The following is a 27,211-nucleotide window of genomic DNA, read 5'->3' on the forward strand; positions in this document are numbered from 1 at the left end:
GGAGCCTGCACTGAGAACTAACTCGGTGAAAAGTGTTTAAAGATTCTTCATGAAAGGCACACTCAGTGTGGCATTAAAAAGAAGCCCAGCATCTAAATCCTAAGAGATTACAAACTTATTCAGAAGCTTTGGAAAGCAAACCCCATGTAGATTTGTTAGATGTGAAATCATTGAGAAAATGAAACTCTCATATTGTATTTATTTGGCAATTATTTATTGACAGCCCACTCCTCTGTGCAGAGCACTTTAGTGGGGTATGAAAGTTGCTCAAGGAGTCTCAGATCCAATCTCGGCTCTAATGGCTTCTGCTCTCTTGGGGAAGGGCCAGGGACAGCACAGAGGATTACCAGGAAGCACACTTTGATTTCCTTTACCCTAGATGGCCCCACAGAGGACAGGCTTGCCTCTGAATAGCTTGCAGCTACCCAGAGACAATTTTCGCTCATTCTATGCTATTGCTGGGCTAGCACAGTAATCAGATCATTTGACACTGTCTGCTTCTTAGTGTACCCAACCTGAAATGCCACATGGATCCAGGTGCCGGGCATCTGCAGCTGCGCAATCTCACACATATCTCGTGGTGCTAAGTCTTTGTGAACAAGTAACATTGACCTTTATGATGTTGCTGTCTAAGCATTTCTTTTAGGCAGAAAATGTACTATCATATATAGAATAAAGATTGCTTACATCATCACTCCAAAAAAGTACTGTCTCTGTCCTTGATTCATGTAGTCTGCTAATTTGCCACAATAAAACCTTAGAAGTTATTTATAGCCTCCTTCTATCTGAAGACCTGGTGCTGATGTCTGGACTGAATAGGGCTCATGGGTGATCGCTGGTTACAATTTTTGACTATTGAAATGCAACCTTTATAAATTTAATTTCTTATCCACTGATGCTCTCATCCTAAAGCTGTTTATTCTTTCAACTGCTCTCTTCCTCTCTGTCTTTCTCTGTTTCTCCTTCCCATTCTTATGCAGACTTAGATCAGCTGGGAATTGATCTCAAAAACGTTTGCTCAACACTTTGAGTCCCTCTTTTCATCTCCCATGCAACAACAGTATTGCATGACTGAACACTATGCTCTCACTCTCTTTTGCTGGTGTGTTATTACATCCTGGTATTATGGAATTCTTTAAAGGATGAGTGGTTAAATTACCTGATTGCTCCTTTCCTTGTTCTGTAACTCTGGATCCTTATCCAGATGGGGTTTATCCACTCATTATTTCCACTGATGCTAACCTGCCGAAGTTAAGAAATGTTGATTTATAGATCTAGATTAAGTGATCTACACTGGGGTCCAGAACTCTGTTTCTGTTTCTTAAGGCACCTGTTGTTCAGAAAGGAAGTGGGTAGCTTTGAGATGTCTAGAAAATCTGAGTTTGTGCAAAGTTACCTTTTTTGAGGATAGAATGTTTAATATAACTTTTATATGGGGAAAGTAGGAACACATGAAGACAAGACAAAGAACATTCTAGCAGTACAGCCAATCATATCCACTACGAGTAAAGATAGGTTACAATGGAACATGAGCCAGCCAAACAAGTAAGAAGCAATTTCAAAGTCGTCCTCTCTTGCCATGTGGAGGATTGCTCTGCTTCTTTGAATATAGCTTCCTGGACATTTTGGTTTTATTTGTTGTTAAATATAGATTTGCCTTCCAATATGAAGATAAATTAGAATAGCCCAAATTAGCTCCCCTTTCCTATAAACTCTCCCATACAATTCTAGTAAAGAATGTGGGTAGCCATACTTTATCAAATATATTTGGTTGATATTCAACTCTGCCTCTCATTAGGCTCATGATTTTTAGACTAATAATAGTGTTAAATAGATAGTTTAAATGAAATAGTGCATATATACTAATTAACTCAGCGTTAGAAACATGGGAAGCTTCCAGTAAAATCGGTTGCTATAGCTATAGCTATAGCTGCTAGCTCCAGACCTTCACAAGATCAAATCAGCCAGCATTACTGAATGGGTAGGGGAGGGACTTAAAATGTTCTTCTCCTAGCTGAGTTCTGTTGGCAGTTGCTGACTCTAGTTGGGTTTCTTTGGAGGTGTGACCCTTGGTACTTCGTTGTATAGCTTTACATCTATGTCCACATGAACTGGACTCAATGGATCATTAATACTAAACAAGAAGAGGTCATGAAATTGGGAAAGGGACTTAGCAGGGAGATAGAGGAGTTTGTAGGAAAGGGATGGGGAGTGAGCATCATCAAAATGCATTGCTTGCAGAGGCAAAATTCTAAAAGGATAAATAAAAATAAGTTTAAAAATAAACTGTTCTTTTTGATATTTTAAATTAAAATAACACCTATCTAAGAGAACTATAACACTAAATGAACAGAAAAAACTAGCTGTAAAATAATGATCAGTATCTTATAATTACTTTTAGGAACAGATTATTTTCTTTTTTGGTTTAATCAAAGAGGATTGAGAAATCATAAATGTTTGTGTTTCCAAGTTCACATTGCTCACCCTCACTTTTCTTCCTCCTTCCCTCCCTCCCTTCCTTCTTTCCTTCCTTCCTAATCCTGAGACAAATACAAAATGATTCAGTTGCATGGTTAACGCAGTGGCATTGTCTCCTATGTTCATTATAGGCTAAATAACTCATTGGAATTGTTGCTTTATAAAACATATAAGTATTTAAAACCTGTGACATAAGTGTATAACACACATGAGAGTGATAGTCACTGTTGGTTCTTACAGTGTCTGCACTAATGTGTCCACTCTTTCACAGAACACCAATTTAAACCCCAGGTTAAGATGAATGCAACCCACTGCTCAGAGAAGACCTGGTTATGAAGTGACACAAGGAATTCTGGCCCTGATGGAATGGGTTATTTGCTTCTTCTCTTTTGGTCACCTGGGATTCCCAACTGGGTGGATCATAAGTTTATATGGCAGGGCTTTCTTTTCATAAAACCATTTTGTTTCTTCTGACATGTTTGCAAATTGGCTGCTTGGTGATGTGTTCCAATGTCCTTCCCCAAAACAAGGCTGATATGCATTACTCTCTGTCTTTAAATGGACTCATCTAAATCTCTTCTTTTATCATCCATGGGCATTGCATTGATTCCTATGGGTTCAGAGTCCATGGGACAAATTCAAAATACAGATTCAAATACAAAAAAGTAGCCCCTCTGTATTCCTAGTTCTTCATATTTCCTCCTTTCCCAGCAAGAATATATTGGCTGCTTGCCTGGGCTCTCATCTGGTCTGTGTGAGATGAATGCAAACTAATTCTAAATCATAGTCTAAGATAAACATTATTAAGAAGATAAATATGCTGGGGGTAGGAGGAGGTGGAAATTACAGAGAAAACTAAAAACAATTGAAAAATGAAATGTCACAATATATTCTGGGTGTTCTGAAAAGTTCTTAGTCATTTAAATTAGCCATCTCTAATATGCCAACTGTCTTTTTTTCTGTGCTAAAACCCACAACCTCCCACATGCTAGTCAATCTCTCTACCACTCAGCTGTACTCCCAGCATCATATGCCAAGTATCCAGTTAATAATCAAATAGCCCTTTCTGAGACATTGTTTTAGATAGCTTATGAGCAAGGAAAATCAGAAAGATACACTCTGAGCTATAGACATGGGTGCCAAAAGAATAACAGGCTAGGGAAGATGGCTAGAATGTGTTGAGAATCATTGCAGAAGCTTCATTGAGAGGGCATATTTGAGTGAATGAAAGGAAAGGGAGCAGAACCTGTGGCCACCTGGCAGAAGAGCCTTATAGAATAGGAAACATCAAATGCCAAGGTCTTAGGAGAGAATGACTGGTGCTTTGGTGGACCAGATGGCAAGAATTCAGGCAGGTAAGTAGTGACATTGACGGGTGACATGATATTGACTTAGAAAAGGATAACAATGTGCCCCATTTAACCTGTGATCGTGTGGGCCAACCCTGTATAGCTGATCATATTAATTTGGATAATAAATCATCTGGTGAACACCTAGCTAGCATGTTACTCTTTGGAGTTTGGGTTTGATTTTTGGAGCTATGAGAGGGCATGAGTGGGAACTGGCAGGGAGAGGGGTGAGACATGACACACTTTTTATCAGGGTTGTTTAGGCTTCGGTGTGGGATGAAACAGAGAGGCGGGGGGGGGGGGTTAAAAGAATGGTCATTCTAGATCATGCACTGCAGCCAGATTTGAGTTGCTCCACTTGAGGCTGTGCAGCTGCTAGCAGTGAGAACGGAAGCATCTGTTCTCTTAGCCGGCTGTCTGGTGTCCTTGCACTTTTTGCAATAATGTTTCTCTTCATTTACAACCAAGGTCAAAAAGAATGCCTTGCTGACTCTTCTTGAGTCCGTTGAGCTTCCTGCTCAATGCCACCACTCAGTTCCCTCTTCCTCCTACTGGGAGAAATAGATGCGAAATGTCATTTTTTCTGTTTCTCCTCTGTGATAGCTCATTTTACCCACACCAACCTTTCTATCGATCCTTCCTGTGTCTACACATTGGTTCCTACGGCAACTTCAGAATAATGAATTCCACATGTTCTGTACATACTTATTAACTCATGAATATTATGATATAAGTTAATAAGTTAGAATGGAGTCTAAGTACAGATGTGAATATGAATTTTATGCCTGCTTAAATAGGGCCATATGTATTCATGGGAGTTAAATGGATTCCTACAGATCTAAATATATCCATGCAGAAAAAAATATCTTCAGATTTGCCTGTATTTTATTTCCACTTGAATTTTCTTTCATCTTTGCAAGAATTATCCCTAGTTATTGATCATTGCTTTCCTTGGTTAAAATGAATAACTAAAGCAGAGAATATTAAGTATTGATTATATATGGTTATCTAGTCAACAAGGACAGACTGAGACTGATATATATGTGTGTGTGTGTGTGTGTGTGTGTGTGTGTGTGACTTAATACTGTTTAAAATATGTACTTGTTATATATACTTATGCTTCTAAGAGGGATATTATAAATGTATAACATTTTAAATGATCTATGTGTCTGTGCTCTAATAATGAATTTAAAATTGTATTATTTTTGGCTCTCAAATTTTAGCACCTTTAGCATTCAGCAGAAGTTGTTGGTCCTAAGGATAAATGGCAATAAGCAAACCCTTGGCGTCTCTATGGAAATTGAAAACACACTGAAGTGTTTTCTAACGTATGCTAGAAGTTAAGGAAATCTATTTAAGTCGCTGTCTGTTCCTTATGTATGCTTGTGGGCTTTTTAATCTCATGCTTTCTTCTGCTTTCAAGTGTCAGAACCTTGTACCAAGTCCTGTACTCCAGATGGTAGATAAAAGCTAGTGGAATATTTTGGGGGACCCTCTTTACAGAATGGGGAAATGTCGAGGAGTCCCCCAAGTGATCTATGTGGAGATCTTACCTGTGTCTTGTTGAGAGAGAGGAGGCAGACCAGCTTTGGGTGTCCCTGCTTAGAGGAGCAAGAAATACCACAGTGGATTGTGAAAGGTACAGCAAAAGAAGAAAGAGGTGCTAAAGAATTGTTTAAAGATATTCAAAACACCTCACCCGGCCTTCCTCAGAAGCCCAAACCCCTCAGCGCTCACACTGGCACTGAAGAGAGAAACAGCATCTACCCTGACTACAGTCCTTCAAAGAAAAAAATGAAAACCAGCTTGATTTCAGGGTCTTAGTCTAGATTGCTCACGTTTAATTTCATTTCAAAACAACAAAAGCAGCAAAATCTTATTATTTTCTATACTTTGAATGAATCTTATCCCAACTCTTGGAATGTTATACATCAAATCTAAAATTCACACATGTAGACATTTTTGTTGTTGTTGGCCAATTTACACCCAGGACACAGAAGAGCTCTGTGCATGGAGATTCAGGCAAGGGTACCTGTGATCAAACGGATTTCTCACTTGAACTTTCAAATCCATCTTTAAAGTAACTTCTTATTTAGTTATTTGAACTCTTGGTAGGATGTAGTGGAACAAATAATCCAAAATAGTGGATAATCCAAAAATGTCATTTATATTTGGCTTTGGAATACACTACCAGATGTTACTCTCTCAGATTTCCCTTCCTAATTAGGCCTCACTTAAAGAAGAAGTTAATTTCGTCTTCATTAGCTGTTTCCAAATCAGCAGGGTAGGGCAAGCAAGGGGCCTAGGGCATGCTGGGTACTTGGGGGAAGCTGGCCCAGAGTGGAAAGTCAGTGGTAGATTGTGCACATGGAAGAAAATTCAAATGTGGGTAATCAAGATGATGGGCATGTACACTGCAAAGACTTCTGGGAACCCATCTTGAAGATTCTCAAGTTGCATTGACACTTTTGTTTATCCTATTAATCATAAATTCAGAGGAATAAAAAAAAGAATAAATTCCATAACAGGAATGAGGCAGAAAACCCGAAACTTTGCCCAGGAAAATAGAGACACTGTTAGGTTAAGTGACCTCTCACAGAGTTTGATCTCTGAGTCAACAGTTCCTAAGAAACTGAAATTGATTAGTGAGTGATAAGAAGACCCCCCTGTTTCCTTCTTATTGATGATTTGAATAATGAGGAAGCAGAATTCTCATGGCCTAATTCACATTAAGAGAGCTAGGATAATGAAGCTGTGATTAAATGGCTATTAAACTATTTTTATCAAACAGAGATCAAGCGAGTGTGAGAATGTGGGGATGCAGAGTGTAATTGCAATGCTACAAGATGCAGGAAAAATTACTATCATGAGTAGGGCATGGTCTTTCCATAATAGGCTGCATTTAGAAACCTTTGGGAATGCCACATGCGGTTCTCCTCTGGGTTTCTCCCTCCAGGTGTCCCTTAGCAACCCAGTCCTTCATCTTCTCCCTGATTGGGTGGATTTGTTTGCTCTCTAGGGCATGTGGCTGGATAAGCTGACTTTGCTGTGTGCCCAACCACCATGTTTTCTTTATCAGTTGAAAGGTCCGTTTTGCTTTTATGAGGAAAGCAAGACAGTCCAGTTCAGGCCTGGAGTCTGGGATTTTAATCTTCAGGTGACCTTGAGAACCCACAGGAACGTGGTCTACCTTCTTTAGTTGTGCTATTTGGATTATATCACACCCAGTGCACAAGCCATTTCAGGACACCAAAGTCTCAAAGAACAGCAATGAGACTCCAGAGTCTGTTGACTGTTCAGAACCATCATTTATTAATGATGAGGCGCATGGCTTCAGAATTGTTGCAGATTCCAGATTTGGGGTTGTCAGTACAAAAGCCGGTGTATCATCTGTCACTGGAAATTCTTTACACCTGGAGGGAGGTTTTGTTGCTGTGCCTCCTTTCTTCCTGGAGAGCCCTTGGAGAGTGGAGTTTTACAGACGCACAGACCTTTATTTAGGTCAGAAGTCTAGCAGCAGAATTGGACCATGTAAGGAGAAGCCAGGGTTGAAGCTGCCCACAGGACATGCCCTAGATGGCTGCAGAGCAGCTCCGGAGGCGCCTGTTGACCTGGGCTTTCCTACCTCTCTTCAGCTGCAAGGAATCAAATGGAGCTGGTGATGTCCACACACCTTGTAGTCATCAGCTCTTTCATCCTAGATTCTCTACTTCTCAATCTGTTAGAGCCGTGGTTCTCACCCTTCCTAATGCTGTGACCTTTCAGTACAATGTCTCATGTTGTGGTGACCCCCAACCATAGAATTATTTTCTTGCTCTTTCAGAACCATACTTTTGCTAGTGTTACGAGTCATAATGTAAATGTCTGCTATGCAGGATGCATGTTCCAGAGCCCCAAAGGGGTCACGACCCACAGGTTGAGAACTACTGTTTCAGATGGTGCCAAGAGATGCTCCTCATTGTAATAGTGCTTTTTCAAGTGACTGGAGAGGAGCGCAAAGGCCAAGGCTGTGAAAGTGTCCCCTTCAGTGTCCCCTGGCTCACTCATGTGCCTCCATTCCCTGTCACATGTGAGCAGACATGTATTCATAGGCTTCTGTGCTTCATCCGTGGCGACTTTGATTTATTTGCTCTGTAAACTGGGACCAGAGGACTAATGGAAAGCGACATTAATTGTTTAACCCAGTCCTCTTTGTCATATCCGTTGCCTTCTCTGTGAGGATGACGTTTGAAATTCACACAACACTAATTGAAATTGCCACGGTGAGGGACAGCAGCCACTCAGTTTTGCACGTAGGAATATTGGTTGGTCTTTGACACAGAGGTGTATCATTAGGGTCCCGTAATTAATGAGAAAAAAAACAGAGTTTGAAATTATAACACCCATTCTTCCAAAATTCAGAACACACATTACGAAATAAATGGTCATGGAGCACCTGAACATACAGGAATAGTAAACATACCCAATGACCATTTTTAATTGACAGTGTAAAAACACTGGTTTTATTTGTATTGTATATTCTGGTTGGATAGCAGTAGCCTCCTCACCCAAGGGTCTCAGCCATGCACACTGTAGCATCTATCCCATTACTGTAGCAATATCCCATTCCAGAAGCCCTCCTTCCTACTGCGCTTTCAAGGAAGGAGAGTTTCAAAAGTTGGTGGGTTGATAAGATCTTGTAAATTAACTATGACATCATCAACCTCCAATATTTCTGCCATTGTGTGCATATACATTCGCTCAGGCTTATTAAAGAAATTGGTGAAAACCAGTTAAAGTGTTCTTTGTCATTTTGACTTGATTGGAATTACCAGAGTTTGTTTACATAGCGGATCGAGCTGAGGCACTATTGTATCCTGTGATTGAAAGCAAATAGCAGCTTGGAGTCTCGCTGGAAAGCCAAATACAAAATTTAAATCAGGGTAAACAAAATTACTCATTTATTGGTAAACACTCTTAACAATTTTTCTTGAGTTCTTTTTTGACTTCAGTGAATTGAACCTTTTTGAAAATGAGATAGGTATTTGTGAAAAGTGTTCAATTTAATGATATTGTGCACATATATTTGAGTATGTGTATGTATTTGAGAGTCCTCAAAGATTATTTTATTAGAATTATAGTCATTTATAGCAGTGCAAATCTCATTAATCTGAGAAGATTTACAATGGCATATTTTATTTAAATATACTTTTATTGAGAAAAGTTTGATGACTTACATTTAATTTTGGTTTATTTTTGGCATATGGTGGTAATTAGAATTTAGGAGTACCAAAAATTGAGTCATTAGAATTTTTGGATAGTAGATTATGGTATAAATCAGAGAATGAAAAATATTTTACTATTTCTCTTATTGGGAGTATATGGAAAGACACAGAAGCATTGGGACCTGAGGGTTGGTTGGTTTGCTACTGTGCAGTTGAGGTTGTGAGGAATGTTTAGTGGGTGGAAGTAAGTGTGCTCTCTGAAAGGGATTGCAAGCTTCGGGTTGAGTTTCTCGTCTTCATCAGAGCTTAAAACTCAATCCATTTGTCACACTGCAATGTGCCCAAAGTACACAGTGTCTGTAGCCTCAAACCCGGAGACAGTAAGAACATGCCATACGCAAGAGTTAGAGAGTTTTTTAAATGCCCACAGAGAATAAAATGATTCTTCCTGGCCTCTTGAACCTAAAACAAACAAACAAACAAATAAACAAACAAAAGCCAAGCCTGTAGTCTGACTCCTAGATAGAGCATGACCAGTAATGAGGGAAGACATTTTTTTTCTCACGTAAAAATAGAATGTCTACATGATAAGGCCCTGCCTAATTTCTCTAGTAATATAATTTGATTTTCTGATTAGCTGTCTTTTTCTGTGATTCTTGTAATTTTGTCAGGTCAATTAACCGAAGTTCAATGCTAGTGAGAATGGAAGTGTGGGTATTGCCAGCTTTATTAGATGCCAGCAGCTTAGGTGCATTTTGTAATAGAATTTTGTGGAATAATTTAGCCATATTGTTAATGTCATAGCATACAGAACTTGACAAAAAAAGAAAGAAAAACAACTTTGGAAACAGGTCAAATTGGATAAACAATGCAGAATTCGAAAAGAAAGAATAGAAAATGATGTGCACAGTCTCTATGGGTGCCCATAAAGGCTATCACTGAATTATTCTGACTAACCAAGGAGTATATATTCCACATGCCCAGCGCTGGAGTTGACTGATTACATGCATAGACAAGAACTTACTATTATATTAACAGGTATAGACATTACAGTTTTTATACAGAGAACCAAGACTAATATTATCCTTTATATAATTTGTTCATATTATTCATAGACTGTTTACCTTTCGACTAAAAGGAAGAGTTCGATCTTTTTTCTTTCTATGTTTAGTCCTTACCATGACATTGCCAAGATTAAGGCATTCAATAATATCCAAGGAAGGCGCAGGACGATATTAGTTTTGTGTGAGCATCAATGAAAACGAGTTTAGGCGGAAGGAAAGAAGGTTAGAATACATCACAGAAGCAAAGCCCCTACTAGAAACCATACTATGCTGAAGTTATATCTTCGGCACTAGAGATGAGTTTAGTTAAGATTCATTGCAAAGGGAGGATTCCCTTTAGCAACTGACTTCATAATAAGGAGCCCAGGCATCCCAGAGCGCAAACCAGAAGAATTGCTAGTCAAACTAAAGTAGTTAAGAAAAAGAATAGTAGTTTTGCTATGAAAGGTTCCAAGTTTGAGTTTTGGAGACAAGAGAGCCATTATATGGTAGAAGTATCCAGTGGGCAGAGATTTATGACTTACGTTGGGAGGGACGTCAGGAAGAGAAATAAATGATTTGGGAGTGAGCAGTGATGAGATTATAATTGAAATCACAAAAGTGTGTAGATTCCCTTTGCGTAGTTCGAGTTTCTGATGGTGTTCAAGGAAAACGTTGTCTAAATATTTGGGGTGGCATCCTGAGTGGGAGATCTAAGAACTGTGTATGAAGATTAGATGATGCTTACATTTCTCCGAGGGCCTGAGATTTCTTATGTAGGAGGCAGAAGATGTAAGGATGTGAAAAAAGACGGTGAACACAACAGAAAATGCAGGAGTACTAAGGACTGACCTAGCAGATTGCTAAACCAGACAGCTCCAAGATCAGTAAAAGGATTTGGTAGTCATATAATTTAGACTAAAAATGATTTAGAAGTTTGTGGAAGACATAATCTTTGTGTCCTGGCATGGGCTTTGAGAATTTTACATACAGTTTCCTCACCCACCCGGGCATGTTCAGTCGATGCTGATTAATCATGGCGCCTGCCTCCTCATGTCAACTAACTCATGTCTTCTGTATTTGTCCACTGCTTCTGCAGAAGATAGATGAAGAGAATGAGGCAAACTTGCTAGCAGTCCTCACAGAGACACTGGACAGTCTCCCTGTGGATGAAGACGGATTGCCCTCATTTGATGCCCTGACAGATGGAGACGTGACCACTGACAACGAGGCCAGTCCTTCCTCCATGCCTGACGGCACCCCTCCGCCTCAGGAGGCAGAAGAGCCGTCTCTAGTAAGAACCCTTCCTTCTGTTTAAACAGTGGTCAGAGTTGCCTCTGACTGACCAGTGCATGGTTGTGTAGAAATAATCAGGTTTGGATTTTTAATTCAGACTCAAGTGAAAAGAAATTTACCAGTCAGCCTAGATTTTCCAATTCTGTAATTCCCTACTAAAAGTGTTGATAAGGCATTTCTTACATGGCATAATGGAAGTTGGTTATGACAACAATCTTTTACTCTTATTGTGTGTGTGATCATTTCTCTAAGAATTATTCAAGTTCATGATAAAAGCCTTAAGAGAAGAGCAAGATCTAGAAAGAATAGACTAAACATTTACCTGTGCTTTTTAAAACCTTATCATATCAAAATGACTGAATTTTTTTGAATTTAAAATTTAAGATGGATATGTCATTGTATTTTATGATTTTTAGAAATCTCTTTATTTCTATAAGTTTTAAGTTAAAATACAATTTTATCAATTTTCCCCTTCTCTATCATTCTTCCATTCTCTCCTGGGTACCTCCCTATTAGCCCTCCCATGATCCCCACTCTCAAATTAATAGCCTCTTTTTCTTTAATTATTATTGTTACACACACACACACACGCACATATATGTACACATATGCAAATCTAACCTGCCAGGTCTCTTTTTGTTGTTTATGTATATGGCTTCAACGTATGCAAAAATTTTGGCGATTGCATAGTATTTTTTTGTATGGAGATGCTTTGATTTATTAGGCAATCTAGTACCAGGGAAATGTTTAGTTTTTTCTTTCCATGTTTTTGCTGTTACAGATTATATAATAATGTTTACATTTCTTTGCATATGATTCTAAAAATAGAATTGCAAGTCAGGCAGTATGCTGTAGCTTAAGGCTTTAGATCAGCATTTCTTAAGTAGATGGAAAAATAATAGCTTATCTGCAGCCCAAGTTACTAAGATTTGTGGTAGGCAATGGAGAAAAAATTCATTGGCCATGAGGAGTGACGTTTCTTTTCAACAAAATGCTTGACCAGAATTTTATTAGTTCTGAGTATCATTTGCCTCCCCATCTATGATAGCCATTTGTCATTTGCTATAAATCTCATGGAAGAGCAGTACTGTGTAAATTATGGAACGCCATTGTTCTAACATTAATAAAATACTCTGGCATGCTATTTGGAGGTTGATTCTCTCAAATCGTTAAGTCTTAAGGAACTCTACATGAACATATGGAGTTCTGCTTGTTTCCTCTTTGTAGTCTAAGATTTCTGCTCTTCACGAAAATATTACATGTGTAAATCACTCCTCACTCACCATGCCCGCCATGTGTCACTGGCTCTATAGTCTAGTATCCTAATTCCTCAGCAAGGATTTGCATCTATACAGTTTGTTCAATTGCGTAGTGTTGTGGAGGTAAAGGCCTTCTACATGGGCAACATGCAAGGGCAGGTATGCTCTTGAGAGTCATTGAACCAAATGAAGAAACTGGGGTCATGGAATAAGTGCTAAACCCAGGCATTGTAGTGCATACGGATGACCCAGCTGCTTAGGAGGCTGAGGGAGGAACAGGTCTTTGCATAAGGAGGCTCTTACTCAAAAAGCAAAGATGCAAGCCCAGACAGTAAATGCTTGTCTGGTGCTGTGACCCATATGTAGGCTGTTGAACAGCACCCTATTTACAAAGCCTTTCTTTCCTCACACCAGTGCTAGCCACTGCTCTAATCCACATATTTTTAATTCATCAGCTTATATATTTAGTTATGAAATATGGTTCAGAAATGTTTTTATTGAATATCACGTGAACTTGATGGGTGAAAAGAAGAAAGAGCTAATATCTAACCTCTGCCTCCAAAGCGTTAGTGGGCAAGGCAGCCTTCTTTACCCCAGATGGTTTTGCTTTCGGAATCATTTTAGGGAAGATAGCACCATTATTCTACATAAAAAGTCATTTAAAAATTGAGGATAACAATGCCAAGTTTCAAATAAATGGTAAGGGAATATTTACCTAGGTAGCACTGTAATGATAAATCTTTTCTTACTTTTAATAAATTTGTTTTCTTTACCATTCTTGTGCTAAAGCGTGGTATAGTTAAAGAGACATTCAATTACTTTTAGTCAACTTTCAGTTACCAATCTGAAGTTTAGAAGATGTGTAATGTTTCCTGCCTTCCCTTCTCTGGTATGTCTAGCTAAAGAAGCTCTTACTGGCACCAGCCAATACTCAGCTCTGCTACAATGAATGCAGCGGTCTTAGCACTCAGAACCATGCGAACCATAACCACAGGATCAGAACAAGCCCTGCAGTTGTTAAGGTGCGTGTGCAAGCATTTTAAAACAGAGAAAAAACAAGAGGGTGGGGGTTGCACAAATCTGTGTAACGGACATAAAGTTTGTATGTGTTCATTCAGCCAGGATCCAGTAGCTGCCCCTAGAGGGAAGCAAACCAGAAGTGTGCCTTGTCTCCAAACACTGGTGCTTGGGAGGAAAGTAGGAAGAGTTCCCTCAGGCATTGTTTTTCTGAAGATCGGAATGTGTAATTCCTTTCCCACTTGATTAATGCACGCAGTGGTCTGTACAGCAGTACGATTTACTGGTAGGCTGGTAGTTGTGGTCTGTGGACGGCTTTAAGATGCAGGATGGCTGTTTTGCCAGCTGTTTAACCTGAGAAAGATGGTTTCGAATTCACTTCAAAAGATCCGTCTCTGCCATTAATTGGAGAAAATGCTGGCAATGACATAATTCAGTTAGCGGGCTGTATTAAACAATGTTTGTCTTGCCATTCGCTGTGAGCGAAAGCGGAGCGTTAAGGGGTACTTAAGAGAGTTGTGAATACTGGGCCTCGGCAATCAGCGGTAAATTAAGGTTTAAAGCAGCTTTCTTTTTTTTTCCCTTTCCTCACAGTAAAGGCGCTGTAGGGTCTTGTTAGTTACATGTTGCTGAGTAGGAACATCGGGATGTAGGAGAAATGAAATAAAAAGCTGCATAAATGGCATTTAGGAATTTTAAATGTAATTTTCTTCCTTGTTCTGCAAACAATTATTCACAGCTCATAGATCCAGTACACTTAGACTGAGCACTTCACCGAAAATCTCATCTCTTCAGAAAACCTATATCCATTCTGATAAGGTTCACTTCACTAATTTTAGCTTTCTTTCTGCCTTGTTTTTTAAGACCGAGAATTCATGGGGCAATAAAGCAAAGAGCATTTGTCAACAGCAAAAGCCACAAAGACGTCCCTGCTCAGAGCTTCTCAAGTATCTGACCACAAGCGATGACCCTCCTCACACCAAACCCACAGAGAACAGGAACAGCAGCAGAGACAAATGCGCCTCCAAAAAGAAGTCCCATACACAACCGCAGTCGCAACAAGCTCAAGGTATGCCAGAGCAGCAACAACCAGCAGGGGCGCTGACTGCCCCTGGGAAGCCTGAGCAAGTGGACCCTGTGCTTCCTCCCATCTGTGTCTGTCTCGGACAAAAGGGGTGGAGGAGTGGGCTGGGATCTTCCCTGGCCACAGCTTGAACATATCGTATTTGGCAGATAGGCAGCGTGAGTAATACACTCTGAAGACACCTGCATTGTTAAGCTAGGTGGAGGGGGGCCGCAGGGATTACAACACCTTTGAGGTTTATACGCATCTGGATTACTGAGATCATTGACGGTTATGTTCGGTCGCTTGCCAATTCTTTGCAGGGCTCTTTAATTTTCCCTTTCCAGCCATGGAAAAAATGAGGCGCTGGAGATTTCTTCTATCTACCTTGGGAAGCCGTAAACAGCATTTACGCAGCCTTTCTGATTAAGTACATTCTTGTTTTACGTTTTAAGACCACCTGCTATGCTCACAGATTTTTAACTTTGCATGTAAGGACTTGGAAGTTCCTGAGTTCCTCCACCCTTCTTATTTTAAAAATACTACCTAGATTAAACAAAACATCTGGGTGATCTTTATTCGTCCCATATGTAGCCAGGAGGCTGATGCTTGCAAGGCAGATTCGGATGAGTTGGGGAAAATCTCTCTTGGCCGAGATACAGTTTCCTCTTTCAACTCTCTCCCTGTCAATTGTGGGAGTCCAGGAAGCAGAAAGAGAGTTTTTCTGAAAGTAATCGTTGCTTTAAAAATGCCAACTTCTGCTTCCTACCTGGAATCCTGTCCTAGACCCAGGCATGTTCAATGGTAGCTACAAATATCCTTACTTTGTGTTTCCGACTCCCTAAGTTACAGCTGCAGGGTGGTAGTCCCTGTCTGGTTTGAGCCGGGATCCTTTCCTACAACAACAGGTGCGCTGCTTTGTGTTGTTGCTGCTGATTTTAATAAGCATTTCTTCCTCGGGGTTTGTAATCCCCCTGTCTTCCTATTTTAGAAGGCTCTTAGGAATTTTCCTGTCATGTTTTAAGTTGGCTCTCCATTAGGGTTTTGTTGTTGCTGTTTGTTTGCTTTTGTTTTTGTTCTCTTTGCTGGATGTATGAAACTTGCTATCAACCTGGGTCTGTCACTTTGTGAAGATGAATTTAACTATACATGCCAAATTCCCTTCCAGCTCCTTGGGCCTGATCCCAAGCTCTATTATTGCTGTGTTGGTTTGGTTTTATCAGAGGGATTGATGATGTTAATGACCTAGGAAAAGGAGCTCACTGAGCTCGGTGGAGTGAGTGAGTGAAGAATCCATTGGGTTCCTCCTCACCAGTTCCCAGCCATACATTCATCTGTCGCTGAACTGAAAGTCTCCGGGTCTTTGAAATCCTGTGTTAAGGAATCTGGCCAATTAGCCTATAGTTTAAAGTTTTCTTTTTGTCTCTTATTCCCCCCTTCTCGCTTTTACTCTTGTATTCTCTCTCTCTGGAGTTTGAGACATTCTTAAAGTTCATTTACCTTTAAATATTACCATAAACTTTTATAAACCGTGGCATTGAACAATTAAATAGGTCCTGGAAAAATGGATTCTCTGAGGGGGACCAGGTATATGAAGAATTTTTTTTAAAGTATAAATCTGTGATAAGGCCCAAAGTGTTCATCCCAGAACAAAACCATCTGAATCAAAAGAAAAAGAAATTCTACAGTTATTAGAAGCCTTGGGAAATGACCCCTAGCCTATGATTAATAACCAATAGGTGCTTACTCTCTAAGATTAAGTTTTTCAAATTAAAAAGTTGAAGTCGTATGAACAGTCAGAGACTACTTTGAGGAGGACAGGGAGGCGACTTTCTTCCTGCACTGGTATGTTCCTGACTGGGCTTTTGCTCTGCTCTTCCTTACATGGTGACATTATACACTTTTTGCTGCCTTAGAATAATTGCCTAATCTACAGTGTGTGATCGGGTCTCATTCTTTCATTCTTTCACACACACCTTTATTCAAAAGTAGCATTGACATGAAGGGTAACTGTAAGGGCCCTAACAGCCTGTGGTCAACCAGTCCTTGAACAGAACCAGTGAAATTCCCTACAAATGAAATCAGTGGTGCTTGTGAGCCCACGTGCAGTCACAGGTTCAAGGCTGAGGGTGGCTGGAGGACTGCACCCCTGTACAGGCCTCTCATTTCTGCTTGACTCTGCTGGTATTCAGCATGGCTGGGACCAGTTCTCTCCCTCTATTGCTCTTGGGATTCCCTGTGTCTAGCTATCCGAATTTTGGAAGCATTTGCGTGAGAATTTAACACGGCCTGTTGTAGATCCTCGTTTCTGATTTTCAATGTGCATTTATTGTGTGATTTATCTCACTGTTCCTAATCGGGTAGTATTGTCTATAGAACCTGCGTAAATTATCCTGGCTATTAGCAAAATACCATAAAAGTGAGTAAAATTTGTTCATAAATTTATTCTTTGTGAAAGGCTGATTAAATTAGGCATACTCAAAAATTAATGTACAATCAGCTCATCTAGCTGTATATATGTAAAAGCCAATTAATCAATGTACCTAATTTGTAGAAGACAGCATGAGCTTCATATTTCTGGATGCACTTCGGATAGATGATATACTTACTATTCAATTGTTTCCAAATTAAATTCCAATCTACAAATTAAATATGTAAATACTATTTTTCACATAAAGTACCTTATTCCAGACTAATTTAGACATAAATAATATTTTTACATTTCAAAGAACCTTAATTATCAGGGTTGGTTAACTTCCTTTAAAGTATATTGAATTCAGTTTCTTTTGATAATAAGAGGAGGGGAACATCCTAGTATCCAGCTCTGCCAAGATTTGGTTATATGGTCCTGTAGGCATCATTTAGCATCTCTGGGCCTTAGAGTTTTCAACCACAAGGTAAGAAGCTATTCCAGAGGCCATTTTTGTTTCAGCTCCGTGATCTTCATTATACACGTAGTTACCTATTGACTTTCTGAAAGTAATTAGCAAAAAACGAACAAAATCTTACATGTATCCGTAGCTGTAGATTTGTCATCATTTTTCCTCTTCCTCCCACTCAACACACAAGACTGACATAGAAAAGTAGTTGACGTATTAGAGCAAGAAGATTCCTATTCTTGCATTTCTTGTTGAGAAAGGACACCAACGGAAGTAAGATTCTGTGACACTCAGGACGGAAAGGAATAGTGAGCATAGAAGAATGTCTGTTGATATTTTAGCTGATAAATGTGACACCGTCACGTGTCTATCAGATTTGGGATGCAAACTCCATTGAAGCCATTCAGGTCAAAGTCCGCAATTTGTCATCATCTCTCGATGATGGTTATTGCTCGAGTCTTAGTCTCAGAAATTTCCTATTCTCAGGGCTAGATATAAAACTATGCATTTTAGGCGTAAAACCAACTGAATATTCATAGCGATCTGTCACCTCGTAGTTACTCCGCTATTTCCCAGTGTAAACAAGCCGTGTACTGATTTCAAATTAAAAACAGAAAACAATATTTCTCTTTCATGATATGATGCAAATTTCGTGTCCTTAATGAGATGGTGCATTTGTGGGAAAATTCTCTGTTTGTATGTGTTTCCTAATGGTATTGTACTGATTCAAATGGGGTTTGGAATTTGCTTTAGCATAATGGGCATAATGGACTAGAGTCTGTCTTCCAGCCAACATTCAGGGTTCCCTTACTTAATTCCTACAGTTGCCTCGTTGTTTCCTACTTGAGTATAGCAGAAAGTCGATCTGAAAAAGACTCAATATTTTATAATTAGTTTCTTCTTCTTTCCTTTAGCCAAACCAACAACTTTATCTCTTCCTCTGACCCCAGAGTCACCAAAGTAAGTATTAAGAAATGCAACCATTTTCAGAAAGGGAAGGGGGTTCTAATACATTTGGCTACAGCAACTCCATTTCAGTTTGTTTTTATAAATGTGCCATATCTTCCAGTGACCCCAAGGGTTCCCCATTTGAGAACAAGACTATTGAGCGAACCTTAAGTGTGGAACTCTCTGGAACTGCAGGTAAGCTTTCATTTCAGTTGAAACTTCTCTCTGTGAAATCCATAGTCTATGATAGGCTACATTTTCACTTACATAGAGGACAAGTGGAACTGAATAAAAAGTCATCTGCCAAGCGTCTTCAGTTGCTTACATCAAAACAAAGCAAAAACACCAAAACCCCCAGAACCTTAAATTGAAAAGTGTGTTAAAGAGATGGTTTCACTCATTTTCAGGACTAGCCCAGCCCCTGGGACAGATCATTTTGCTCTGGATTCTCAAAGAACATTACTTCAGGTTAAGACACCCAGACATTAGGAGGAGGAGGAAGAGAATTGAATATTTTTTCCAGTTTATTTTTTAATAATAATATTAGTATTAATTCTTTTGAGAATTTTATACAATGCATTTTGAACTTCACATCTTTGATCTCCCACCCAATAACTGTGACTGACATCTAAGTGTTTCAGTCAAGTCAGTGACCAAATGAGGAGAGTGGTCTTTTTTGATAAAAAAAAAATAAGTTAGTGATTTTAAATAATGTGTGAAATGTCACCAAGAGGGAAAACAGAGGTGACGCTTATATTCAAATTTATTGTCAGTACTTCATGTATAAGATTTTCTCACTCTTTCACATATTTAGCAGTATAATGCTATCATATACATATCTGTCTACTATCTATCTGTCATTCATATATATGTATTCGTATACATCATTCCTACATATATCTTTCCAGGAAAGAAGAAAAATGAAAATATTTTTTTAAGCAAGCCACAATGTGTGTGTGTGCGTGTTTCTTTGTCTCTTTGTCTCCATCATTGAGCATTTGAGACTTCTGAACTGCTCTAGTTAGTCCATGTGTCACATGGAGACAAAGGAGCTTTAAAACTTGGACTAACTGAAGAGTTCCTAGGCAAGTTTCTGAGTTGGTTGTAAATGGTGCTTTAGGTTGTAAATGGAGGATCTTGGCATTCACGAGAGAGTAAGTTTTAGGATGTCTACACCAGAAAGGCCTTGGCTCTGGCCATTACTGATAAGGATAAAGGGACAGTACGTTAGACAAGATGCTTTCAACCAGAACTGTGGTGCCTACACGCACCATGGTCATTGTCGTTAAGTTTAATTTCACACTTTGAGTTTGCAAAATTACCTTCTTATCAAAGGTCTACTGCATGATTGCATGGTTTGGTCAAGCAGCAGAATAGTTAATAGCATGGTGTGTGTATGCAGATGACATATATATATTTATATATATACACATATATATATACACACAGGTTTCCATATACATGCACACATTCATGCAATTCACTGGTAAGCATGTGCATAACTTTGTTTCTTTTTATAATCATTGTTTTTAGTTTTTAAAATTATATTTATATGTCTGTAAGTGTGGATTTGTGCACATGAGTGCAGATGCCCAAGGAATACGGAAGAGAATGTTGGATCCATTTGGAGCTGGAGTTACAGGTAGTTGAATGCTACCAGGCTTGGGTGCTGTGAATGCAGCCCAGGTCTTCTGGAAGAGCAGAACATGCTCTTAAACAGTTGAACCATCTTGATTTAGCTTGATTTCTTAAATAAATTATACTTATATGCTTTAATGGGAAGAACTGTTGTGTGCACACATTATCTGTATGAGAGGCCTTCTTATTTGACCAGCAAAGACAAATAGTTGGTGGGTTTCTTTGAAAAACTGATATGCAATTCTTCATTTAACTTTTGCTTAGAACATATAAATGCACATTCAAATACCATACTTTTGTTAGGAGACTGCGGGCATGGCATTGAGCTTCAGTGTGCTCACCAGGAATTCATTCATCTTTTCTTGCATAAATCACACTAATGAAATGTCATGAGGCTCTCCAATTTTTATTTCATGTTTTTTTGAGGAATGATAATCTGAGTGCATTTATTTTCTGGATTTTTTGGTGATATTCTCAGTGCTTTGCAATAACATACACACAAACATACATATATACATACAACACACACTAATTTTAATTTGACAGTATCTATTCTAGAAATTTACATTAATTGTGTCTTTTAATATAAACAAATGATCATACTCACATTCTATTCATTTATATAAAACTTTATCATCTCACCTAATAACAGTCCATGGACCAGTGAACACTAGCAGGTTTTAGAAGATTCAGCACTGTGCAGCTCGGTAGTGTACAGTTGAAAGTGATCTATTAATTGAGAGTGTCCAGAAGCTGTGAAGTTAGACACTCTGTTTTAGAAATGAGCAAGATAGCTTCTCTAGTTGTGTACGAATGCCTAACTTCAATTAAACAGATATTTTGTTATGAGTATAACTAATATCAGCTAATGAGAAATGTTATAGACATAAGCCAGCTGAAAATTCTCCATAGTTCTAAAATTAAAATATTCATAGAATTGTTTTCTTTAGATAGATGCTTGTAACTGTAATCATTACGTATGTCAGTAAATGCTTATATAATCTTAGAGCCAAAGTTTTCACATAACATAAGCTATTTTTTTTGTACCATCTCAAATTCTGTTATCAGGATATGGCAGTACTGTATAATATTCATTTGAGTAGGTAAATAGAAACTTATTTGCTCAAATGCTCATTTTTAAATGTTTAGGTTGTTTATAATGTTACTATTTTGAAATAGCACTCTGGGAGAAAACTTTGTGCATAAATTTTAAAATCTGATTTTCTCAAAATAGATTCCTAATAGTTGTTATTGCCAAAAATAAGCATTTAAATATGTTAGAGCATTCTGATACATACATTGCTACATTGATTTGCAAAATGATATTTCTATTTATAGTCCCACTAGCGCTAAGGGGGACATCCATGCCTCATTACATCTAGGTCGATATTGGATGTCTTTATGCCAGGGTTTCTTCCTAATTTATAAATATGAACACGTCACACCATTTATATGCATCCCACTAAAGATGTTATGATATTACAAAATGTTCAGCTTTATTTCCTTCTTTTATTTATTTTTGTTTTTATTTTTAGATTTTATTTAGTTTTATATTTTTATTTGGCGGATGTTTTGCTTGTATGTATGCCTGTGCACTACATGCGTGCAGTGCCAGCAGAGGCCAGAAGAGACCATTGGATCCCTGGGGCTGGAGTTACAAGCAATTGACAGCCACTATGTGGGGCGCTAGAATTAGAACCTGGGTCTTCTGGGAGAGCGACCAGTGTCCTTAACCTCTGAGTCATGCTCTGGAGCTGATTTATCTATTCTTGTACTATTTGGGAGGAAGGAAAAGTCCCTGCACTTTACTAGGCAAGCACTGTACCACCAAGTTGCATTCCCCATCCCAGGTACTTAGTTTTAAATAAGCTCTATGTGAGTTTGAGATTTTAGTAGCCTGCTCTATGGAAAGGTATGTGGAGATTATTTTGTAGATTCTAGACATCCTTAACATTTTATATAATACATTTATTTTTGTCAAGGACTTTATGCTTATATTATCAATTAAAATGCGTCATTCTTTATTTCATTGAAAGACTATTTGTACAATGGAAACCAATTTGCCATGATTGCCTTTCCTTTCTGCTCATTGTTGGTAACATGTCAGGCTTCGGGGAGACAATGGTCAGGATAAGACATAGAAACAATTCCATGTCTAGTGCTGAAAACAGGATCTAGTCAAAGGAGTTCTACAGTAAAGTGCTTTACGTTTGAGATATAGTCTAACAGCTTATTGAGAAAAGAATGTTCGTTGATAAATGGCACAAAGGAAAAGCAGCATATTATTTATAATATTTTGGCATCTTTAAGAAAGATGAGCCTAAAGGATGATTTTTTTTTAGTTTGCTAAGTTTGACATCAGTAACTATGTAGGGAAGCTGAGCTGGAATCAAATTGCACTATACACTAGAGGGAATTGGGGTGAAGAAAGTAGGAGTCAAATGGAAGGGCTGAAAGGTGTTGAGGGTGCAGTCTTCTAGTTAGTGTAAAGGAGGATTTTGGGTAGAAGGAAGAATTTTATAGTGACAGGCACTATTGTGGGTATAGAAGGAATTCTATGTAGTGAGTGATGCCCATCTTCTGTAGAATGCATTGCTCAATGGCCAACATTGCAAATCAGGAACCACAAAGAAGAAAGGGAATCACCAAAGAACCACAGTGATACCCCATCTCTATTCAGGGAAGAGCTTTCACAGAAGATTTAGAATGTAGAAGACTGCAGGGTTGGAAGGAGTGTCAAGGCAATGCCATTACTCTAGGTAATAGCCTAGGAGACCCATGGAAGCAGACTGAAGGGAATTGGGCTTTTAGTGGGCTCTCCTGACTCAGCACTTCTTAAGAAAGAAAAGTGTTTGCATTGGAGTTGGAAACAGGGGGTGGAAGGAGGGAATCAAGAAGGCAAAGAACCAATGAGAGGGTCCGATGGCAGTGTGCCTGGCGTAGCCATGATATCAGCAAGAGACCACAAGAAGGGACTCATACTTCTTCCTCTTTATCTTTTGATTGCTAAGACTGTTCTGCGTCCTTGGCCATGCTTCACCTTTTAGGTTACATTCACAACTACTAAATGAGAATACTGTTGTACTCAAAGTAGCTGAATACAATAATTTCAGTGTTTAACCACTCATGCCCTACAAAATATGGCAACTGCATATAACACAATTTGACCTTAAGCACTTTATAAACAGCAAAGATAAAATTAAAAGTACACTATTAGGATCAAAGAGACAGCCTGTCTTAGTGAAGTTATACAAAGACTACTCTGATGTCAGATAAACTCAAGTTCAGCTTAGTGCCGGAGTCTCTGGGCGTGTTCAGTGAGATTGAGGACAATGGCAAGCATAGCATAGCATACAGGCCCTCGGTCCATATTAGCTTCTGCGGAGGCCAGTGCACCTTGCCGCTCACATTGTCAAGTCTCAACTGTCTCTAACACTTCTGATTTCTCTGCTGCAGACTCTTTGGCAATCTAACCTATGATGTTTTCTCTTTTCTTTAATGGCACACACTAGCCGACTTCTACTTCTGCAAACACTGAATGAATACTGCTTTGGGTACACGTAGAGGATTTAGGAAATGGAGGTGTAAGCCACAGATATTTCAGATTCTGTCAACACCTACTTCTACTACTGCCACCTACTCTGGTGATTCCTCTCTGGCATTAAATATATATATATATATATATATATATATATATATATATATATATATATATATATATATATATATAATTTTGACTCTCTGCCCATTATCTAAGAAAAAGCTGTATGTTGACAGTAGCTTCCTGGTGAACTCTGGGTTCAAAGAAATCTCACCAGAGTGTAGATTCCTTTTCTGAATTTTAAAGATAGTAGTTGGCATCTGTTATGTTAAATAGTTTTCTTCTGTCTTGCCAAAGCGCCATTGATCGGTATTGACTGCCAGAAGCAGTGTGTTGAGAGAGATTCTGAGGCCAAGTTTGTACTCAGTGGGAATGTCATGATCAATTAGTGATGTCTGCCACAGGTGCAGCAGGGGGTGAATGGAGCAGAAACAGCATCCATACAGTTGATTCGTTGATCTTTGATCTACATGCCTATTCTGTTCAGTAGAGACAGAGATGGTATCTGAAGCTTCTGTGTGCATCCTCCTCCTGTCTTCTTTTAACTGACTCTAAACATTTGTTAGTGAATTTCCCCAAACATTCAAGAGGAAATGTAAAGACTCGACAGAATTCTAAGACCTCCAGAATAATGTGTGTGCCCCATCTGCAACATCTTTGGGAGGCAGGAGGAAGGAGAGAGGGAGTTGGTTTTATTAGGTATTGCCGGCTGCTCTGACTTCCTTGTGATTGTCCTACGCTAGCTTGTTGTGACTGATAAAGGAAAAAAAAAACTCTTCTCTTTTACAGGTGTAAAAACTAATTTGATTTCAAAATAGCTGTTGTTAGTGAAGTAGGATGAGAGAAAAGAGAACGCTCTTTTGGCAGAAGGCATTTAAATCTACTGCATATGGAGATTTTTCAGACACTACCAACACATTTTTGTGTCTGAAATGGAAATGGCAAAGCAATGTCAGCTTAACAAGGTGATAGTCTGAAACACAAGACATGAAGGAGCTTGGTTGGGGACCAAAATGACTGGTCCCCAGCTTTTATGTATATGCTTAAATGTTTTCATTATCACGATAAACACGGCGAAAGTGATGGAGCTGCTTTATAAGGGATGAAGAAAGTGAGCAGAAGAGGACAAGCAGCTGCCTTTTCACTCTGGGACCACTGGGCTCTGCCCACATCTCCCTCTGTTCACATAGCCTTGGCTACACCGTTTTAAATAAGATGGACATGTGGCTAATTTAATTTGTTATTATTTTATTTTTTTGAGGATTTTATAAATGAGTACACTGTATTTGCGTCATTTCCACCCTCCCACAACTCCTCCCCAAACCATCCCCTCCCATTTTCAAGTCCTATCCTTCTGTAGTTAATGCATCATACATCACACACACACACACACACACACACACACACACACACACACACGCAGTACAAGTAGTGTTGCTCTTATTTAGGGCTAACCAGTTAGGATTGAAGTCTCATCTCTGAAAAATTAAGAAAAGGAAGAAGAAGGAGGAGGAAAAGGAGGAAGAGGAGGAGGAGAATGAGGAGGACGAGGAGGACAAGGAGGAGGAGAAAAACAGCACAGCAACTGGCTCCACTTCCCTCAGCAGCCATTCACTGCCTACATTCAGGTCTTATGCAGACAGCCACATTGTTTAGAGTTCATGGATTCATGCAGGCCGTGGCCAGAAGACACGAGCATGCAACAGTCAACCTGGTCTTCAGGCTCTTACTATCTCTTTACCTTTACTTTTATGATGATCTCAAAATCTAGGGTTGGCGGTTCTGTTATAGATGTCCTACTTCGGGTTTGGGCACTCCATGGTTGCTTATCATCTGCATTTTGTCTGTCATTTATATTTAACCGAGTATTTTCATTTGGCTGAAATAATCAATTATTTAATGTGCATTTAGTGAACTTGCGGTGAAAAGGAACACACATTTACAAATTAATTTCTAATTTCTCCTATTTTGAATTTTTTGTTTAAAAGATGAATCTTTACTTCTTTAAAACAAGCATTGCCAGAGTATATGCAGCATGTTCTTTTGATAGCCATTTCTTCTGCATTTGATAAGCCTCAAGAAAAATAGACAAATGCATAGAATAAACAATACTTTGGGAAAAAGTATTTTTACAGGGAAAAAAACCAAAAACTGCTACAGAAAATTTGGTTCAGTGACGAAATGCACGTGTTGCTAAGCTTGACAACTTGGATTTGATCACTGCGGTTCCTGCGGTGGTGGGCGAAAACCGACTCCCGTGTGTTCTCTGACCTTCATCCTCATAAGCCCTCACACACTTATCTGTGCATATACAAATACATGCAGGCACACGCACACACTCAACTGCCACCACATACATACATTAAAAATGCATGCATGTAATTTTTTAAAAGGAAAATGTGAAGTGACTTTGGCAGGTTATTTAATCCTTCCCCGTTTAGGAAGCATCCATGAAAGAGAGACTTTGGGACCCAGGGCGGTTTTTGGCGACTCTGACTAGCAGGTGTGGTACCCACTAGCTTCTAGTTCCAGCCTCATTCATCACGGTCGGAGGTCTGTAGTACTCACTCTGTCCTCTGTTTGCTTTCCTGGAAATGATACTGTCCCATGGCGTATTGAAGCCAAGGCTAACAAAGTAACTTCCCACCCCATCTCAGCTTCCGGCTTTGGTAGTGGATAACTGCAATTCCAGGTTGCCAGCCTCAGGTCTGTGGGAAAGGGCCTACGGAACAATTAGTAATAACCTTGGCTTCGAAGAATTCCACAGGTAAAAATTGGAGTGTTAGGTGTTTTGTTTTTTTGGATTTTTTTTTTTTTTTTGGGTAGGAAAAGTTTTGAAACTTTTCTGCGAAGTCAATTTCATCCCTGATGAACAGGATGATATCCAAAGTAATCGGTGATGTCAGGCAGGGACTTCCCAGTCAGTGTGAATGGATGCTCAACAGAGAACCAGGGTAATGCATAGGAGGACTTACCGTGCCAAATGCTAATACTTTAGTGGATGGATTTTGTGATCCACAAGTGACTCTTCGGAACGGAAGAGAGATGGAGGACAGAAGAAGAACCAAGATCAGCCCAATACTTGAGCAGCTGTTCAGCCGTAGCCGCTGTCCCAGCGCATCAGCCTTCTCTTCCTTCTCCTGACAGGCCCTTCTACTTCTGAAGTTCTGGGATACCTGAGAAAGACAAGACCTGCTTGTCTTCACACTACTTCTCAGTGTTTCCCCTTCAAACCCTAAACTGTCACACAACCCAAGGAAAATCCTGCTGTTAAGTTACCTCAGAAGTTAACTGTAGAGAGGGCAGGGCATTCAGAACCAGGTTATAAATCGTGCACGAAAAAAAAGGTAAGAAAAAAATAGTCCTGCATAATTTAGGTGGATACCAGGGCTCAGGAAACAGGGCTGGAACTTCATCGTTTCTTAGAGTCATTCAA

The 27,211-nt window shown here is 39.2% G+C and overlaps 1 protein-coding gene across 3 annotated transcripts in view; it reads left to right on the forward strand.

Annotated features, from left to right (window-relative positions):
* The window catches only part of Ppargc1a (PPARG coactivator 1 alpha), a 633,781-nt gene that overhangs the window by 581,490 nt on the left and 25,080 nt on the right, over nt 1-27,211 (forward strand). For all 3 annotated transcript variants that reach the window (XM_048414959.3, XM_085691904.2, XM_048414958.3), the window contains 5 exons: nt 11,174-11,368; nt 13,529-13,651; nt 14,511-14,715; nt 18,503-18,548; nt 18,658-18,731. In XM_048414959.3, the coding sequence (XP_048270916.1) occupies nt 11,174-11,368; nt 13,529-13,651; nt 14,511-14,715; nt 18,503-18,548; nt 18,658-18,731 (643 nt within the window). The remainder of the gene's footprint in view (nt 1-11,173; nt 11,369-13,528; nt 13,652-14,510; nt 14,716-18,502; nt 18,549-18,657; nt 18,732-27,211) is intronic.

This window comes from Myodes glareolus, chromosome 8, assembly GCF_982192425.1.
Source record: "Myodes glareolus chromosome 8, mMyoGla1.1, whole genome shotgun sequence".
Lineage (NCBI taxonomy): Eukaryota > Metazoa > Chordata > Mammalia > Rodentia > Cricetidae > Myodes > Myodes glareolus.